Source organism: Plecotus auritus, assembly GCF_963455305.1.
Source record: "Plecotus auritus genome assembly, chromosome: X".
Classification (NCBI taxonomy): domain Eukaryota; kingdom Metazoa; phylum Chordata; class Mammalia; order Chiroptera; family Vespertilionidae; genus Plecotus; species Plecotus auritus.
The window spans coordinates 58040338-58060886 of record NC_137784.1 but is presented as its reverse complement, the minus strand read 5'-3'; the positions used below and the strand labels follow the sequence as shown (position 1 = coordinate 58060886).

General features: G+C 42.4%; 1 protein-coding gene across 7 annotated transcripts in view; it reads left to right on the top strand.

Annotated features, from left to right (window-relative positions):
• Positions 1 to 20549, top strand: part of PHKA1 (phosphorylase kinase regulatory subunit alpha 1) — a 349029-nt gene that overhangs the window by 313966 nt on the left and 14514 nt on the right. For 6 of the 7 annotated variants that reach the window (XM_080653241.1, XM_080653240.1, XM_080653242.1 and 3 more), the window contains one exon: positions 17723 to 17773. In XM_080653241.1, the coding sequence (XP_080509367.1) occupies positions 17723 to 17773 (51 nt within the window). Of the gene's footprint in view, positions 1 to 17722; positions 17774 to 18721; positions 18761 to 20549 lie in introns of those variants that run through there. The other variant, XM_080653244.1, reaches the window with a different exon arrangement.

Genomic DNA, 20549 nt, shown 5'->3' with positions numbered 1-20549 from the left:
AAGAATGACATAACTGCAATAAAGAACACAATGGAAGGCTTAAACAGTAGACTAGAAGAAGCTGAGGACCGCATCAGCGAATTAGAAGACAAGGTTGGAAAAAACACACAAACACAGCAGCAACTGGAAAGAAGAATTAAAAAGCAAGAGGAGAGCCTAAGGGACCTTTGGGACAACACAAAACAAAACAATATTCGCATAATAGGGGTATCGGAGAGGAAGAGAAGCAAGGAATAGAAAACCTGTTTGAAGATATAATGACAGAAAACATCCCTGATACTGGCAAGAAAAACACTATGCAAGTCCAAGAAGCACATAGAGTCCTAAACAAGATGAACCCTAAAAGACTGACACCAAGACACATGATAATTAAACTGGCAAACACCAACGACAAAGTAAGAATCTTAAAGGCTGCCAGAGAGAGACAGAAAGTTACCTACAAGGGATCTCCTATTAGAATATCAACTGATTTCTCAACAGAAACACACCAGGCCAGAAGGGAATGGAATGAAATTTACAAAGAGTTGTAAAGCCAGGGACTGAATCCAAAAATACTATACCCAGCAAGGCTATCATTCAAAATTGAAGTAGGAATCAGGAGCTTCACAGACAAAAAAGGACTAAGAGAGTTTATCACTACCAAGCCCGCAATGCAAGAAATGCTGAAGGGACTGCTGTAAAAAGAAGGAAGAGAAAGGCAAGAAGAAACACAAACACTAAGGAAAAATATGACAACAAACATGTAATTGTCAATAATAACATTAAACGTAAATAGATTAAATGCATCAATCATAAGACATAGGGTAGCTGAATGGATAAGAAAACATGACCCATATATTTGCTGTCTGCAAGAGACCCATCTCAGAACAAAGGATTCACACAGACTGAGAGTGAAGGGATGGAAAACATTTTTCAGGCAAATGGAAATGAGAAAAAAGCTGGGGTTGCAATACTTATATCTGATGAAATAGACCTCAAAGTAAAGGCCATTACAAGAGATAAGGAAGGGCACTACATAATACTAAAGGGAGCAATTCAACAAGAAGATATAACTCTGGTAAACATATATGCACCCAATACAGGAGCACCCAAATACATAAAACAACTTCTGGAAGATATCAAGAGAGAATGATAGCAATACAGTCATAGTAGGGGACTTTAATACCCCACTGACACCACTGGATAAATCAACCAACAAAAAAAAAAAAAATCAGCAAAGAAACAGCAATCCTAAATGACACACTATATCACATAGACTTAATTGACATCTTTAGAATATTCCAACCCAAAGATACAGAATATACATTCTTCTCCAGCACACATGGAACATTTTCAAGGATAGACCACATATTAGGACACAGGCAAAGTCTCTTCAAATTCAAGAAGATAGAAATCATATCAAGCATCTTTGCAGATCATAATGGCATAAAACTGGAAATCAACTACAATAAAAACAATCCCAAAAAATCAAACACTTGGAGACTAAATAGCATGCTATTATACAATGACTAGGTTACCAGAGAGATCAAAGAAGAAATAAAAAACATGGCAATAAATGACAATGAAAACACAACAATTGAAAATCTATGGGACAAAGTGAAAGCAGTCTTGAGAGGGAGGTTCATAGCTCCACAAGCCTACGGCAAAAAACAAGAAACAATGGTAATAATATACTTAACCCTACAACTCAAAGAGTTAGAAAGAGAGCAACAAGAAAAGCCCAGTGTAAGCAGAAGGAAGGAAATAATAAAGATCAGAGTGGAGATAAATGACATAGAGACCAAAGAAACAATACAAAAGATCAACAAAACAAAGATCTGGTTCTTTGAAAGGATCACCAAGATTGATGAACCTCTAGCCATGCTCACCAAGAAGCAAAGAGAGAGGACCCAAGTAAACAAAATCAGAAATGAAAGAGGAGAAATAACAACAGACCCCACAGAAATACAAAGGATTGTTAAAAAATATTATGAACAATTCTATTCCAACAAACTAGACAACCTGGAGGAAATAGACATATTCCTAGAAAAATATGAGCTTCCTAAACTCAATCAGGAAGAATCTAAAAATCTCAATAGGCCAATAACTATGGAAGAAATTGAAGCAGTCATTAAAAAACTTCCAGCAAATAAAATCCCGGGGCCAGACAGCTACAAAGAGGAGTTTTACCAAACATTTAAGGAAGAACTAAAACCTATCCTCCTCAGACTATTCCAAAAAATTCAAGAGGAAGGAACACTTCCAAGCTCATTCTATGAAGCCAGCATCACCCTAATACCAAAACCAGATAAAGACAACGCAATGAAAGACAATTACAGGCCAATATCCCCCATGAACAAAGATGCCAAAATCCTCAACAAAATTCTAGCAAATTGGATCCAGCAGTACATCAGAAAGATCATACATCATGACCAAGTAGGATTTATACCAGGAATGCAAGGATGGTACAATATCCGCAAATCAATAAACGTGATACATCACATAAACAAATTGAGAGATAAAAACCACATAGTCATATAAACTGATGCAGAAAAATTATTTGACAAAATCCAACACCCATTTTTGATAAAAACTCTCAGCAAGGTGGGAATAGAAGGATCATACCTCAACATAATAAAAGCCATATATGACAAACCCACGGCCAACATCATACTCAATGGACAAAAACTAAAACCATTTCCCCTAAGAACAGGAACAAGATGGCGATGCCCGCTTACACCACTCCTGTTCAACATAGTACTGGAAGTACTAGCCATTGTGATCAGACAAGAAGAAGAAATAAAAGGCATCCAAATTGGAAAAGAAGAAGTAAAACTGTCCTTATTCGCAGATGACATGATACTGTACATAGAAAACCCTAAAGACTCCATAAAAAATTATTAGACTTAATAAATGAATTCATCAATGTAGCAGGATACAAAATTAACGCAAAGAAATCTATGCATTTCTATACACCAACAGTGAACTTACAGAGAGACTAAGAAAACAAACCCATTTACCATCACACCAAAAAAATTAAGATACCTATGAATAAACTTAACTAAGGAGGTAAAAGACCTCTACTCAGAAAACTACAGGACATTGAAAAAAGAGATAGAGGAAGACATAAATAGATGGAAGAGCATACCGTGTTCATGGATTGGTAGAATCAACATAATTAAAATGTCCATACTACCCAAAGCAATCTATAGATTCAATGCACTCCCCATTAAAATACCAATGGCATATTTCACAGACCTAGAAAGAACTCTCCAAAAATTCATATGGAATAAAAAAAGACCCCGAATAGCCACAGCAATCCTGAGAAAGAAGAACAAAGTAAGAGGGACCTCAATACCAGATTTCAAGCTGTATTACAAAGCCACTGTTCTCAAAACAGCCTGGTACTGGCACAAGAACAGACATATGGACCAATGGGATAGAATAGAGAACCCAGATTTCGACCCAAACCACTATGCTCAGTTAATATTTGACAAAGGAGGCATGAACATACAATGGAGTCAAGACAGTCTCTTCAATAAATGGTGTTAGGAAAATTGGACAGATACATGCAAAAAAATGAAACTAGACCACCAACTTGCACCATACACAAAAATAAATTCAAAATGGATAAAGGACATAAACATAAGACGGGAAACCATAAGAATACTAGAAGAATCCACAGGCAGAAAAATCTCAGACATATGCCGAAAGAACTTCACTGATACTGCCCCTAGGGCAATGGAAGCCAAGGAGAAAATAAACAAATGGGACTACATCAAAATAAAAAGCTTTTTCACAGCAAAAGAAACCATCAACAAGAAAGCCCACTGTATGGGAGAGCATATTTGCAAATGTTATCACTGATAAAGGTTTAATCTCCAACGTCTACAGGGAACATATACAACTTAATAAAAGGAAAATAAATGATCCAATAAAAAAAATGGGCAACGGACCTAAATAGAATCTTTTTGAAAGAAGACATAAGACCAAGAGGCATATGAAAACATGCTCAAAGTCACTAATTTTCCGAGAGATGCAAATCAAAACGACAATGTGGTACCATCTCACATCTGTCAGAATGGCTATCATCAACAAAACAACAAATGGCAAGTGCTGGAGAGGATGCGGAGAAAAAGGAACCCTCGTGCACTGCTGGTAGGAATGCAGACTGGTGCAGCCACTATGGAGAACAGTATGTAGTTTCCTCAAAAAGCTAAAAATGGAGCTCCCATTTGACCCAGTATTCCCATTTATAGGATTATATACCAAGAAACTAGAAACACCAATCAGAAAGGATATATGCACCCCTATGTTCATAGCAGCACAATTTACAATAGCTAAGATTTGGAAACAGCCTAGGTGCCCATCAGCAAATGAGTGGATTAGAGAACTATGGTACATCTACACAATGGAATACTATGCTGCCATAAAAAAGAAGGAATTCTTACCATTTGCAGCAACATGGATGGAACTGGAGAACATTATGCTAAGTGAAATAAGCCAGTCAATGGAAGAAAAATACCACATGATCTCACTCAGTTGTGGATAATAAAGAACATTATAAACTGATGAACAAAAAGATAGATACAGAGGCAGTAAAGCATCAAACAGACTGTCAAATTATAGGAGGAAGGTTAGGGAGAGGTGGGGGATATAAGAGATCAACTGAAGGACTTGTATGCATGCATATAAGCCTAACCAATGGATGCAAGACATTGGGGGGTGAGGGCATGTATGGGAGTGTGGTGGGGGGGTCAATGGGAAGATATGTACACATGTAATACCTTAATTAAAAAATGGAAAAAATAATAACCTTAAATGTAAATGGGTTAAATACTCCAATCCAAAGACATCAGGTAGCTGAATGATTAAGAAAACATGACCCATATATTTGCTGTCTACAGGAGACCCACCTCAGAACACGGGACTCACACAGACTGAAAGTGAAGGGATGGGAAAATATCTTTCAGGCAAATGGAAATGAAAAAAAGCTGGGGTAGCAATACTTATATCTAACAAAATAGACTTCAAATTAAAGGCCATAGCAAGAGATAAGGAAGGCCACTTCATGATACTAAAGGGATCGCTAAAAGAAGAGGATATAACCATGGTAAACATATATGCACCCAATACAGGAGCACCAAATACATGAAAAAGCTTCTGGAAGTTTTCAAGGGAGAGATCAACAGCAATACAATCTTAGTAGGGGACTTTAGTACACCATGGACATCACTGGATAAATCCTTTAGACAAAAAAAAAAATCAACAAAGAAACAGCAATCCCAAACGAATCACTGGATCAGAATGAAATAATTGACTTATTCAGAACGTTTCACCCCAAAACTGGAGAATATACATTCTTCTCAAGTGCACACAGGAAATTTTTAAAGATAGACCATATATTGGGACACAGGCAAAGTCACTTCAAATTCAAGAAGATTGAAATCTTATCAAGTATCTTCTCATATCACAATGGAATGAAATTAGAAATTAAATAAAAAATATAAAGCACTTAGAGGCTAAATAGCATGCTATTAAACAATGATTGGTTTAACAAAGAGATTAAAGAAGAAATAAAAAAAGCATCCTGGAAACAAATTACAATGAAAACACAAAAATCCAAAATCTATCAGACACAATGAAGGCAGTCCTGAGAGGGAAGTTCACAGCTCTATATGCCTACCTCAAAAAAAAAAGCAAAAAAAAAAAAAGTAATAAATCATCTAACTCTACAACTTAAAGAATTAGAAAAAGGGCAACAAGAAAAACCAGAGTGAGCAGAAGGGAAAAAATAATAAAGACCAGGGCAGAAATAAATGACATAGAGACAAAAAAAAAAAAAAAAACAATACAAATAATCAATAAAACCAAGAGCTGGTTCTTTGAAAGGATAAGCATGATTGATGAACCTCTAGCCAGACTCTCCTAAAAGCACAGAGGACCCAAATAAAATCAGAAATGAAAGAGGTGAAGTATCAACCAACCCAACAGAAATAGAAAGAACTGTAAAAAAAATACCATGAACAACTCTATTCCAACAAACTGAACAACCTAGACGAAATGGACATATTCCTAGAAAAATATGACCTTCCAAAACTCAATCAGGAAGAATTAAAAAATCTGCATAGGCCTATAACTATGGAGGAAATTGAAACAGTCATCAAAAAAACTTCCAGGAAACAAAAGCTCTGAACTGGACAGCTTTACAGGGGAGTTTTACCAAATATTCAAAGAAGAACTAAAACCTACCCTCCTCAGACTATTCCAAAAAATTCAAGAGGGAGGCACAATTCCAAACTCTTTCTATGAAGCCAGCATTACCCTAATTCCAGAATCAGATAAAGACACTAGAAAGAGATAATTATAGGCCAATAGCTCTAATGAACATAGTTGCTAATATCCTCAACAGAATTCTAGTAAGTCGGATGCAGCATTACATTAGAATGATCATACACCATGACCAAGTGGGATTTATTTCGGGGATGCAAGGCTGCTATAATATCGGCAAATCAATAAACATGATATATCACATAAACAAATTGAGAGACAAAAATCACATAATCATATAAATTGATGAAGAAAAAGCATTCAACAAAATCCAACACTATTTCTTGATAAAGACTCTCAGCAAAGTGGGAATAGAGGGATCATATCTCAAAATAATCAAAGCATTTTATGGCAAACCTACATCCAACATCATACTCAATGGGCAAAAACTAACAACTTTTGCCCTAAGAACAGGAATAAGACAGGGATGCCCACTTTCAGCACTGCTGTTTTACATAGTACCAGAAGTGCTAGCTATGGCGATCAGACAAGAAGAAATAAAAGGCATCTGAATTAGAAAAAGAAGATGTAAAACTGTCACTATTTGCTGATGACATCATATTGTACATACAAAACCCCAAAGACGCCATCAAAAAACTACTTGATTTAATAAATGTATTTGGCAATGTAGCAGGATGCAAAATTAACACCCAGATATCTATGGCAATTTTATACACCAACAATGAACTCACAGAAAGAGAAACTAAAAAAAAAAAAAAATCCCATTTACCATTGTAACAAAAAATTAAGATACCTAAGAATAAACTTAACTAAGGAGGTAAAATACCTGTAGTCAGAAAACTACAGAACTTCGAAAAAAGATAAAGAAGAAGAGAGAAACCAAGATGGCGGCATAGGTAAACACCTGAAATTGCTGCCTTGCACAACCACTTCAAAACTACAACTAAAAGACAAAACGGACATCATCCAGAACCACAGGAAGGCTGGCTGAGTGGAAATTCTACAACTAGAAGGAAAGAGAAAAGCACACTGAGACTCAGAGGAGGTGTGGAAGTAAAGTGCAGAGGTATGGAGGCACGCTGGCAACTGAGTACGTTGTTGTCTTTTTAAATTGGGAGGGAGACACAAGCTCCCAACGGCTCTGAACTCCAGTTCCGGGCGAGACTCTGGGGACCCAGACTCATATGGGGAGAAACTGGACTGTCAGGCTTCCGGCGGAACTCAAGGGCAGCTTTCTCTTAGAGGTACTTGCAGTGATTACCTAGGGACACTGAGACTCAGGGGCCTCCTAGGGGAGGGCTGAGGATCAGCCATAGCTCTTTGCTCCACCCTGAGACCCTGCCCCACCCAAGCTGTGTGCAGAGGCTTTTGCATATAAATGGCCTGGCCCTTTGCAACCTAAAATTACCTAACAAACTGCAGCTGGGTCAGAGAGCCACAGAGCTGCCAAAAGAAGGCCCAAGGCCCCATAGCAGCTTGCATTGCTTCACAGCTGGGCCTCATCTGGGCACCTCCAAACCCCAAACAAAGAAGAGGAATCTGCAGATCTCTTCTTAGCTCCTGCTGGGTGGCCTCAGGCAGAGGCTAAATTTGCACCTCCTTGGATCTCCCAGTGGTCAGAGTGGGACCATCCAGATTACAACTCCTCAGATCCATAAGGGACCCACTCAGGGGAGAAGACTCAGTGAGCACCAAAGCCCCACTGAAGCAAGTCTTGTCCCATAAGGGTGTCTCCAGGACATACGTTCTCCCATTGTAGACATAGGCGATCCTCACAGCCAACTGGCCTGGAGGTCAATTCCTCCCAGTGATACCAACAACAATCAAGGCTTAACTACAACAAGACTGTGCACACAGCCCACAAAGGGGTGCACCAAGAGTGTCCACTTCAGGTAATTGGGGAGGCTGAACCACTGGGCCCTATAGGACACCTAGCACACAAAGCCACTCTATCAACACAGGGAAGCAACCAAAATGCAGAGACAAAGACACAGGTCACAAATGACAGAAATGAAGGAAAGCAAACTACTGGATATAGAGTTCAAAACTACGGTTACAAGGTTTTTCAAGAATCTTCTAGAAACCACTGATAAATTTAGTGAGACCCTCAAGAATATGAAAAAGGACCAACTAGAAATTAAGCACACACTGACTGAAATAAAGAATAATATACAGAGATCCAACAGAAGACTAGAGGATCCCAAGAATCAAGTCAAAGATTTGAAATATGAAGAAGCAAAAAACACCCAACTGGAAAAGAAAAAAGAAAAAAGAATCCAAAAATATGAAGATAGTGTAAGCAGCCTCTGGGAAAACTTCAAGCATACCAACATCCAAATTATGGGGGTGCCAGAAGAAGAGAGAGAGCAAGATATTGAAAACCTATTTGAAGAAATAATGACAGAAAACTTCCCCCACCTGGTGAAAGAAATAGACTTACAAGTCCAGGAAGCACACAAAACCCCAAACAAAAGGAATCCAAAGATGACCACACCAAGACACATCATAATTAAGATGCTAAGGGCAAAAGACAGAGAATATTAAAAGCAGCAAGAGAAAAACAGTTAGTTACCTACAAGGAAGTACCCATACAGCTGTCAGCTGATTTCTCAACAGAAACTATGCAGGCCAGAAGGGAGTGGCAAGAAATATTCAAAGTGATGAATAGCAAGAACCTACAACCAAGATTACTCTACCCAGCAAAGCTATCATTCAGAATTGAACATCAGATAAATAGCTTCACAGATAAGAAAAAGCTAAAGGAGTTCATCACCGCCAAACCAGTATTATATGAAATGCTAAAAGGTATTCTTTAAGAAGAGGAAGAAGAAGAAAAAGGTAAAGATCAAAATTATGAACAACAAATACATATCAAGTGAATCTAAAAATCAAGTGAATAAAAAATCTGATGGACAGAATAAACTGGTGAATATAATAGAATCAGGGGCATAGAAAGGGAGTGGACTGATAATCCTTGGTGGGGAAAGGGTGTGGGGGGTGTGGGAAGAGATTGGACAAAAATCATACACCTATGGATGAGGACAGTGGGGGCGTAAGGGCAGAGGGTGAGGTGGGAATCAGGTGGAAGGGAGCTATGGGGGGAAAATAGAGGAACAATTGTAATAATCTGAACAATAAAGATTTATTTTTTTAAAAAGATATAGAAGAAGATATAAACATGTGGAAGAATATACCGTGTTCATGGATTGGAAGAATCAACATTATCAAAATGTCCATATTACCTAAAGCAATCTACAGTTTCAACACAATCCTCATTAAAATATCAACGGCATATTTCACACACCCAGAACAAACTCTCCAAAAATTTATATAGAATAAATAAAGACCACGAATAGCTGCAGCAATCCTGAGAATAAAGAACAAAGTTGGAGGGATCACAATACCACATATCATGCTATATTACAAAGCCACTATTCTCAAAACAGCATGGTACTAACGCAAGAACAGACACATAGACCAATGGAACAAAATGGAGAAGCCAGAAATCGACCCAAGCCTGTATGCTCAATTGATATTTGACAAAGGAGGAGAGAGCATACATTGGAGTCAAGACACCCTCTTCAATAAATGGTGTTGGGAGAATTGGACAGATATTTGCAAAAAAAAAAAAAATGAAACTTGCCCACCAACTTACACCATACAAAAAAATAAACTCAAAAAGGATAAATGACTTAAACGTAAGAAATGAAACCATAAAAATCTTAGAAGAATCCATAGGCAGCAAAATATCAGATATAGCTTTTAGCAATATGTTTACTGATACATCTCCTAGGACAATGGAATGAAGTACAAAATAAACAAATGGGACCACATCAAAATAAAAAGCTTCTGCACAGCAAAAGAAACCATCAAGAAACAAGAGAGCCCTCTGCATGGGAGAACATATTTGCCAATGTGACATCTCTTAAGGGTTTAATCTCCAAAATTTATAGGGAACTCATACAACTTAACAAAAGGAAGATAAATAATTCAATCAAAAAATGGGTGAAGGACCTAAATAGACACTTTTCAAAAGAGGACATATAGAAGGCCTAGAGACATATGAAAACATGCTCATCCGAGGGATGCAAATCAAAACAACAATGAGATACCATCTCACACCTGTCAGAATAGCTATCATCGACAAATCATCAAATGACAAGTGCTGGTGAGGATACAGAGAAAAAGAAATCCTTGTGCACTGCTGGTGGGAATGCAGATTGGTGCAGCCTCTGTGGAAACAGTATCAAGTTTCCTCAAATAATTAAAAATGGAGCTCCCATTTGACCCAGTAATCCCACTCCTGGGAATATATCACAAATAAAACAGAAATACCTATCAGAAAAAATATATACATCCCTATATTCATAGCAGCACAATTTACAAATGCTAAGAACTAGAAACAGCCTAAGTGCCCATCAGCCAATGAGTGTATTAAAAAATAGTGGTACATCTACACAATGGAATACTATGCTGCTGTAAAAACGAAAGAACTCTTACCATTTGCAACGGCATGGATGAACCTGGAGAGCATTATGCTAAGTGAAATAAGCCAGTCAGAGAAAGATAAGTATCACATGATCTCACTCATTTGTGCAATATCAAGAACAACATATTCTGGTGAAAAAATATAGATCCAGAGACACAGAATCATCGAACAGACTGTCAAACCTCAGAGAAAGGCAGGGGAGGATGGCCAGGGTGGGGGGAGGGATAAGAGATCAACCAAAGAACTTGTATGCATATAATTATAACCAATGGGCACAGATAATGAGTGGGGGTGAAGGCTGTGGCTGGGGGGGGGGCAGGCTGGGCGAGGACAATGGGGGGAAAAGGGGACATGTGTAATACTCTCAACAATAAAAAATAAAAAAAGAAATAAAGCAACTATATTTTCCTTGCTCATGTGAGAAATCGAATAAAAAAGAGAGAGAGAGACATCAGAGAGAACACCAGATTAGATGTCAGCCTTTTTTAAAATCTGTTTTCAGGTATTGTCCCAAAATTAGACTTTTATCATTGTCTTGAAAGTGATATGTGAAAGGTGTTGTGAACACATAGAGGAAAAACACTTAAATTACTAGGAGTTGGTGGGAGTCAACAAACTTCATACTGTAACCCCTCACTTGTTTTTTCCTGCATGTGAGAATAGATGAGTTATTGTATTATACAAAGAGATAATTAACACAAACTTCCAAAACTTATTTCAAGACTCTGGGAAATCATGTGATTTTAAAGTCCAAGTTGAGAAGGTACTAATTTGATCTTTTAGCACTTTTTTATGAAAAATCTTAAATCTACCGCTCCTGCTTTTAAAATAGATTTGTGCTAGCTTGTACTATTAAATCGAATTTTTTTAGGAGTCACAAACCATTTAGGAAAAGAATGAGCCAATGCTTGAAGTTTACTTTGAAGTAAATTTCATTTGAGTACTCTTATCAGATATCCTTTTGCATTTATATTATACTAGAGGCCTAGTGCATGAATTTGTGCATGGGTGGGGTCTGGCCGGCCCACCCTGATTGGCTGATTGGGCAGGTCTGGTTGCGGGGAGGAGTCGTGGGCAGTTGGCCACCCCGGCCCCCATCAGGGTTTGGGGGACAATCGGGGGTGGGGCCGGCTGGGTGGAGGGGCCTGGAGAAGACCCACTGAGCTGGAGCTGAGCATGGGACCCAAGCTTCCCAGGGAGGATGGCCTCAGCAAGGAAACAGAAACCATCTGAAGGCTCTGCAAACAGGCCCTGAGCTCCCTTTGGCCAGGTGGACTCAGAGCTGGTGCCTCTGTGTGTACATTAGACACAGCCCAGCACTCGCCTTTGTCTGTTGGTCAAATCCATTGCATTGAAAAACTTGTTCCCCTTCTTGTCTTTGGGCCCTTGCAACAAATACAGGCCAATTGGAAGACGCAAGCCCCAGTGGCAGAGCCAGGCCCCACAATCACCCAGAATGTAGGTGTAAGACAACTGGGTAGCAATCTCCACGGAACAGAACACACTGTTTTAGAGTCTTAATTCTCCCCTAAAATGTGCCCAGCTGCTCCTCTTTAGCAAGGATAGACTGAACTAAGAAACCAAAGATCAAGTTTCCTTTGAGGTGGGAGCCACCAGGAGCTGGCTTGTGGCAAGGCCCCTCACAGGCGGCTGCCTTCACCTCAAGTTCAATGTGCTCTGAGCCGTTCCGTTTCTGGTGCTGCCAGGTCCTGGGTTACTGGTCAGGCAGCAGGTCCACAGGGTTTCTCTCCGCTGCCTTCCTGGCCTCCCGAGCAGTACCCTCCAGCACGGTGCACCAGGCGGCTGTCGCTAGAGCCGGGACTCGGAGAGCGAATGAGCTGGTCCGCTCCAAGAGGGACCCGCAGATGGCCTGCCATGCCCCCCACCCCACTTCTCAGTCTTGCTTGCGTGGATTGGGACAAAGCCCGCTGCCTAATACTGGTGCCATGTGGGGAGGGTCGTAGCAGGGAGCGGGGTGCCCTGACCTGCCAGCCTTGGTGAGGATCATCTTGGTGTCCAGCTGATTGAATTTGTCCCACAGAGCCTTCATCTCAAGCTGCGTGCTCATGCTGGCGCCCTTCACCTCTTCTTTACAGACACCTTGGCGCCGCCGCACAACTGGCCCCGGGGCCCTCAGCCTCAGCAGTGGCGCTTGTGGCAGCCCCTGCAGCCGGGGCTTCATAGCAACTAGTCGTTCTGGTTGTTCCACCATAAAGGTTGCTGGGCTTTTATTATATAGACTTGAGACCCAGAGCACAAAATTCGTGTGTGGGTATGGTCCCTAGGCCTGGCCTGTGATCAGGACCATCTTCCCCAGCTGCCGGCAGCTGGCCCCACCACCCCCACCACCACCCACCACTGGTTCCCCATTCGCTATCAGGCGATCAGAGCCTGCAGACTGGAGGGAGGGACCAAGAGGTTGGCTATTTCTGCTCGTTTGCCAGCCCCACCCCCACCATGGGTCACCCTCTGTGTGGGGGGTGACTGGCTGGGCGGGGCCTTGGCCTGGTGCTGCCCATGTCCCCCGCCACCCACCCCCAGTTCCCTGTTTGCCATTGGGTGATGGGAGCATGCTGGCCAGGGGAAGGGACCAAGAAGTGGTCAGTGTGCCTCATAGTGACTGGTTGAGCAGTCGTTCTGGCGGTTCCGCCATTCAGTCAGTTTGCATATTACTCTTTTATATGTATAGATGTGCTCCAATCCTTCCACTTCCAGGGAAAGAGGCAAAGGAGGATTGCTGAAAGTGATAAGGGAGGCAGCAGAGTGAACTTTTTTTTGCGGGGGGTCAGGAGAGTTTCCTCCTAATGAGGGGCTTCAAAGGACAGCAGCCTACTTCTGCTATCCTCTGTCTCCAGAGACACAATTTCTGATTGGCATCTGGCAGGACAGAGCAGTTGCATGTACAGGACTGGGAGTGCCTTTCTGCATGCAGCTCCCTGGAGAATCTCTTCTGGCCAAGGAAAGCTTTGTTCTAACCATTTCTCCTAAAAACAGGGCTGCTTGGTGGTCTGGGGCAGGAGGGCAGAATGGAGGTGGGGCAGGGCAGGGCAGGAGGAAGTATGGGGTAGAAGAATGGGTTTGGGGGAAGGAGAGGGTGAAATCTGTGTGTGTGTGTGGCGGGGGGAGGGCTGGTGCAGAAGGAGAGTTTGGGTCAGCATAGGAAGGTTTGGAGATACTGGGGGAGTAAGAGGGACCAGCAGATGCCAGAACAGGGGAAAGTTTACAGAATCAGGTGGGGGTCCTCGAGGGTGAGTATAGACTAAGTCCCTTCCCCAGACTCTGCCATTCCAGGTGGCTAGTGGGAGGGGGTCCATAGTGAGGTGCTGAGCCCCCTACACTTTGTGTCTGAGGCTCCAGAACATGTGGCCAACACGCCCCGACCCTGACACCCCCACGAAGTGCTGCCATTTGGGACACATTTGCAGACACATGGATTGTTTTTAAGTAAATGCTTTTTAATTCACTCTGTTTCCCACTTGTCATTTTTTTTATTGAAAAGACAGATTCTGCTGGTGTGTGTTCCTTTGCGGGGGCAGCAGGGGTGTTCTCCATGGGCAGAGATCCGATGAGAGACAGAGACAAAAGGCCCAGAGAGACATGGTGAACAGGATCAGAGAGCAAGGAACAGGGAGAGAGATGCACAGGGTGAGAAAGACAGCCACAGAGAACCCAGGAAGGCTAAGGAAGGGACTCAGCCCTAAGGGCAGAGAGAGTGTGCTGAGAAATCCTGCTTCAGGAAGGCTGATCCCTCCAACTCCAACTAAGGCCCCTGGGGCTGAGCTTGCTCTCCTCTGTGCTCTGGTTCCATTCAGCATAGACATGGCTGAACTGGCCTCAGGGAAAGGGCTGGAAGGATGTGGCGGGCAATGGACTGAGTACACAGGACCAGGGTTGCCAAGGGCTAGGGATCTGAGACCAGACAGAGAGAGGAGGATTGCCTGCCTGCCTGATCAACCCTAACTACTCACCTGCCTGCCTGATCACCCCTAACCACTCTGCCTGCCTGCCTGATCGTCCCTAACTGCTCACCTGCCTACCTCTCTAAGCCTATGCCACCTGCAGGAGAGGAGCACTGGTGGCTGAGGCTCGAAATGACTGGGGGGAGAGGGGAGGAGATAGAGCACGGTCTAGGACGCCTCGGTTTGGCAGTTACATCCAAAATCCCAGGGATTTTTGGCCTTGGCCACTGCTCTGGGCTCACGTTTATGTAGGACTTGCACAGACAGGAGAGCTGGGCGCTAGCACTTCCTTCCTTTGCAGCTGAGAACCAGTTCATCCTCCCCTCCCCACCACCACCCCTTCCCTTTTCATTGGTGCCAGGTACTCTCGAATCTTCCCAGAGGCCAGTGTAGACACACAACCGAGGACATACAAAGATATCCCCAAGCCAACATATGGTGGCTGTGTAGACAGTTGGGCAAACACAGACACACAACACAGGGTGCTGTGGACTGGGATAGAGCTTCCTGGCCTGGTGACAGGGCTCATTCGGTGGAGCAGCAGCTCTCTGGGCATGTTCACTGCTGGTGCAGCTCCCGGCCCCAAGTAGGCGAACTGAAAGCCTGGGATAATTAGAGCTAATTGCATGTTTGCAAACAGCCACCCCTCCCCCGACCCGCCCCCTGTGATCCTGCCCCAGCAAAGGGGTTTTGTTGGCACAGCTTGGGCTAAGCACCTGAGGGAAGGGCGTGCAGGCGGAGAGCCCCTGGGGCCCAGGGGTTGAGGTGAGCCCTCCACTTCTAGAGCGCCCACAATCCAGCGTGCGCTGTGGCCCTGGATGCCCCGGGATGGCTGGTCGTGACTGGGTTAGGAATTGGACAAGAACTTGGTCCGAGCTCCTCTTGGCCTTGTGCTGTGTGGGCCCTGGCGGCATGGGCCCCAGCATTTGGGTCCTTAGGTTTCTATTATCTTGGCCTCCTGAGCATTCCCGTCTCTGTGAAGATTCGAGAGGGGTCTCTCCTTGTATCCTGCCACAGGGAGTGCCTGCCTAGAGCTGAGGCCGCAGGATGAGGAAGGGACAGACTCTGGTGCTTGGCTTTTGGTGATCAGTTTGTCTTTTCCTGGATACGCCACAGGACCCCAAAAGAGTGACTTTTCTGAGCTTTCATTTGTGCGTCCTTACCATGCATGCCTCCTCTGAGACATGGAGTCCAAGGGGAAGGAGAAAGGTGCGAATTCCTCATGTGTGAAAGGCTTTACACTTTGAACTGCTAGCCTGAATCAGTGATCTAATTTTGTGGTTTCAGGAGCCTTTGGTGAGTTGGGTTGGAGTGGTGGCAGGTAGAGTTTTATATTTCTACTAGAGGCCCAATGCACGAAATTCGTGCATGGGGATGCGGGGGGGGGGGGGAGTCCCTCAGCCCAGCCTGCACCCTCTCGCAATCCGGGACCCCTCAGGGGATGTCCAACTGCCAGTTTAGGCCTGATTCCACAGGGACTGTTGGCTCCTAACGGCTCTCCTGCCTGCCTGCCTGATCGCCCCTAACCACTCTGCCTGCCTGCCTGATCACCCCTAACTGCTCGCCTGCCTGCCTGCCTGATTGTCCCTGACCACTCTGCCTGCCTGCCTAATCACCCCTACCACCTCTGCCTCAGCCCCTGCCTGCTGTCGTGGCTGACTCTGCCTCATGCCCTGCTGCCGCGGCTTCGTCTGGAAGGTTGTCCGGAAGGATATCCGGGATGACGTCCAGAAGGTTGTTTGGCTGTCTGGTATAATTACCATATTGTGCTTTTATTATTATAGATAGAGGCTCAGTGCATGGGTGGGGTCCAGCTGGCCCACCCTGATGGGGCCGTCGGGGCCTGGCCACGATCCTGATCTGGGTGGGGTAGCCCACTGGAGGGTGGGGCTGGCTGGGGTGAGGGGCTGTGGGCGGTTTGCCAGCTGCCCCCCCTGATTGGGGTGTGGGGGGCCACTGAGGGGTGGGGCCGACCAGGGTGGGGAGCCGCAGGCAGTTTGCCAGCCAGCCCCTCCCCCGATTGGGATAGGGGGCCCTCTTGGGATAGGGGGCCAGCCTGGGCAAGGGGCCATGGTTCTTTGCCGGCCATCCCCGCCCCTGATTGGGGTAGGGGGGCCCACTGGGGGCTGGGCCGGCCGGGGCGAGGGGCTGCAGCCCAGGGTGGCAGGGCTGGCCAGGGCAAGGTGGTGTGGTCATTCCGGTTGTTTCAGTCGTTCCAGTCATTCCACCATTCAGTTGCTGGGCTTTTATTATATAGGGTAAGAGTAAGAACACTTATCAGATAGTCTTTCACATTTATATTATGCAGTAGGGTAAGAATGGGTCTTGTGATAGAAAAATGTTCACTTTACATGTTTTTTTCCCCAGATAAATTGTGTAATTTGAACATTTTTTCTATCTGAAAAGTGGAAGACTTACATTTCATATTGAAGAGTTAAACTGACATTGTTGGTAACAATTCTAGTTTTGGTTGAAAGTGACTGGCTAAACATTTCATAGTTGTTTACAATCACACTGTATTACTTACAAGTCCATTATATATTTAGAACTTGAAGTCTATGTTCTCAGCTAAATTAATATACCCAGCTATATCCTTTATTTTTTTTACACATTTATTACCTATAGGACTTCAAGAAAGCCAAAATCATTAAAACTTTATTTTAGACTATGGGGAACCATAAATTTTCATTATTTTCTTATTTCTAAATATTGATTTCTATCATCACCTGCCTGTCTGGTATTTTGTATTGTTCTAAGCCATTTTCTCTACCACTCACCAATTTTCTCTTTTCTTATGGAAAAATATTTTTCAGGAAGTTTTCTTTGTTTTACTCTTTAACATGACTTCTAGAGTAAGGTGATTTCATCAGCTTTTTAAATGATAACATGCTGGCTAGTTACTTGAATAGTTTGTAATTTTACTCTATTAATAACTTAAAAATGCAAATAATGGGGGCTTTGCTTCATGTCTTTTAAAAATGTATTCTCTCAATTTTTTTTATAGTCCAACGGTGGTCACGCCCTGGGTATAGATTTGATGTCACCGTCTTTTCTGGTAAGGGCTGTTATCTTGTATTATATACCATTCACGAGTGCTTTGAACATACTGTTATGTAAATAATGACATATACTGATTGATTGAAAAGAAAAACAAAATGAATTAAGAACTAAAATAAATATAAATCAAGTTTATGTATGAAGGTGAAATCTTTCCATTCATTTCCCATAAAGGCAAGAAAGGGAGTCCCGAAAACAAAATCCAATTTTAAAATTATTTGTTATGTAGCCGTTTGTTCATTTATTCTACAACTTTTAATTAATTGCATGTCTACTATGCATCAGGCAGTGTATTAGACAGCATCAGCGTTCCCTGAGAATTTGTTAGAAATTTAAAATCTTGTTCTCCACTCTAGACCTGAAAGTCTGGGGTGAGGCCCAGTAGTCTGTATTTTAATCATCTTTCTAGGTGATTCTGATGCACTTTTAATTTTGAAAACCACTGGGGTAGCTACTCTGATTATTGATTCATCTAGTAAATATTAAGTGAGTGCCAATTTCATGCCACACACTGGAAATATAGTAGTAAAATTTCCTTGATTTAAATCAGTGATTCATACTGGCCTATAATTTCAGAAGCAAGCAAACAAAAAATTGGAAAGAAACTATTGGAAACAATTTTGATATTTCTATTGACTGTAACCAAATACCCTATAATGAATTAGTACAGTAAGATTTGGCCAACTCTGTCATATGCACATTAATAAAGGAGGACAGAGACATAGAGGTGAAGTTACTCAAAAAGCTAAAAACTGCTGCTATTTGGTTTTAGGAAATAGTCTGAATACCTTTTTTTGGGTTGACCCCACTATTAGCAGCCTAGGATCCTGGTGGTACAGACAAAGACAATGACAATAAATCAAATGGCAGATCATCTACTTAGTACATTAGTGTGATAGTCACTGGCCAATACAAATGTCTTGAGGCACTTTTCTGTTTTACTTAGCAGTGGTTGGTGATATAAGCATTTGGCCCAAATTAAAATGTGAGTTTTTTTCTCAGAAAATATTTCTATTATTTTTTCTATTTTATGTTTATTTCTGAATCTAAACTGTTAAAGAACCACTTTCCCCAATATATTTCCTTCTTTACTTATAGTTTTTCAAAGTTCATTATGTTGCAGCATGGGTCAGTACTTCATCATTTGATGGACAACTGGATTGTTTCTATTTTTGGCTAATAGGAGTAATGCTGCTATCAACCTTATGTACAAGTTTTTGTGTAGACATATGTATTCATTTATCTTGCATATATACCTAGGAGCCGAAGTGCTAGGTTATTTGGTAATTAACTTTGTTTAGCATTCTGAGGAATTGGCAAACTGTTTTGCAAAGTAGCTGTACCATTTTACATTTCCACCAGCAATGTTTGAGGGTTCCAATTTCTTCATATCCTCACCAAACATTGCTATTTTTTTTGTCTTTTTTATTCTAACCATTTTAGTGGGTGTTAAGTAGTATCTCATTGTGGTTTTGATTTGCATTTCCCAGATTGTTCATGATATTGATCATCTATTCATGTTCCTATTGGCTATTTATCTTTGGAGAAATTTCGATTCAGATTATTTTCCAATTTCTTAATTGGGCTATTTGACTTTTTATTGTTGAGTTGTAAAGGTTCTTTATATATTCTGGATATAAGTCCCTTATCAGATATGTGATTGGAAAATATTTTCTTCTCTTCTATGGGTTGTCTTTTCCCTTTCATTTCTTTTTCCCCCTCTAGAGAATATCAACCACTGAATTACTTTCTTGATAGTGTCATTTGAAGAACAGAATTTTTTAATTTTGATGAAGTCCAATTTACCTACTTTTTCTTTTAGTATTATATTAGTGACCCAGTGCATGAAATTTGTGCACATTAAAAGGGAATTAATTAGAGGAAATATTTTAATATTACTATTTGCCCTTCTTCTATAATAGAAGTGTCAGAGATGAAAGAAAATTAGGAAAATGTATATGAAAATCTCCCTCCTGTTAGAGTCTGGGGCATGCCACAGAACCCAGAGTCAAGTCCCCACCCACTCATGTGTGCCTCGAAATCACGCGAGACCCAGACCCAGCCAGCCCTACCCACATTGGGCTAGATCCAGACATGGCAGGCCCCACACCCATCAAGCCCCGCCAGGTGGGGGATGCAGCCTCAGGTACCCTGGCCCGGTGCCAGAGAGGGGGGCGCACCTTGAGGTCCCCTGTCGAGCTCCATGGGTGGGAGGTGTAGCCTGAGAACCCCATCCTGGTGCCAGGGCGGGGTGCAGCCTGAGGTCCCCTGGCCTGGTGCTGGGGCAGGGGGTGCGGCTTGAGGTCCCCTGTCAAGCCCCACCAGGTGGGGGGTGCAGCCTTAGGTCCCTACTGATTGCTTGTTAAGGCTCATTACGGGAACTCAGCCTCCGCTATGGGCACAGCCATCTTGTGTTACGGAATCCCTGCCTCCGCTGTGGGCACAGCCATTTTTTGTTATGGCGTGATGGTCAATTTGCATATTTCCTCTTTATTAGACAAGATCTAAGAAAGTTTTGCCAAACCCAAGGTCACAAAGATTTATTCCTACTTTTTCTTTTAAGAGTTTTATAGTTTTATATCTTAAAATTATGTCTATAATTGTGTTGGGGATCTCCAAGACCATCCCCAGGTTTTATGATTCACTAAGAGGACTTACAGTACTAGCATATGGTCATAGTCACAACTAAGATTTATTACAGCAAAAGTATACAAAGCAAAATCAGCAAAGGGAAAGGGTGAATTGGACAAAATCCAAGGGAAAAAGGCACCAGT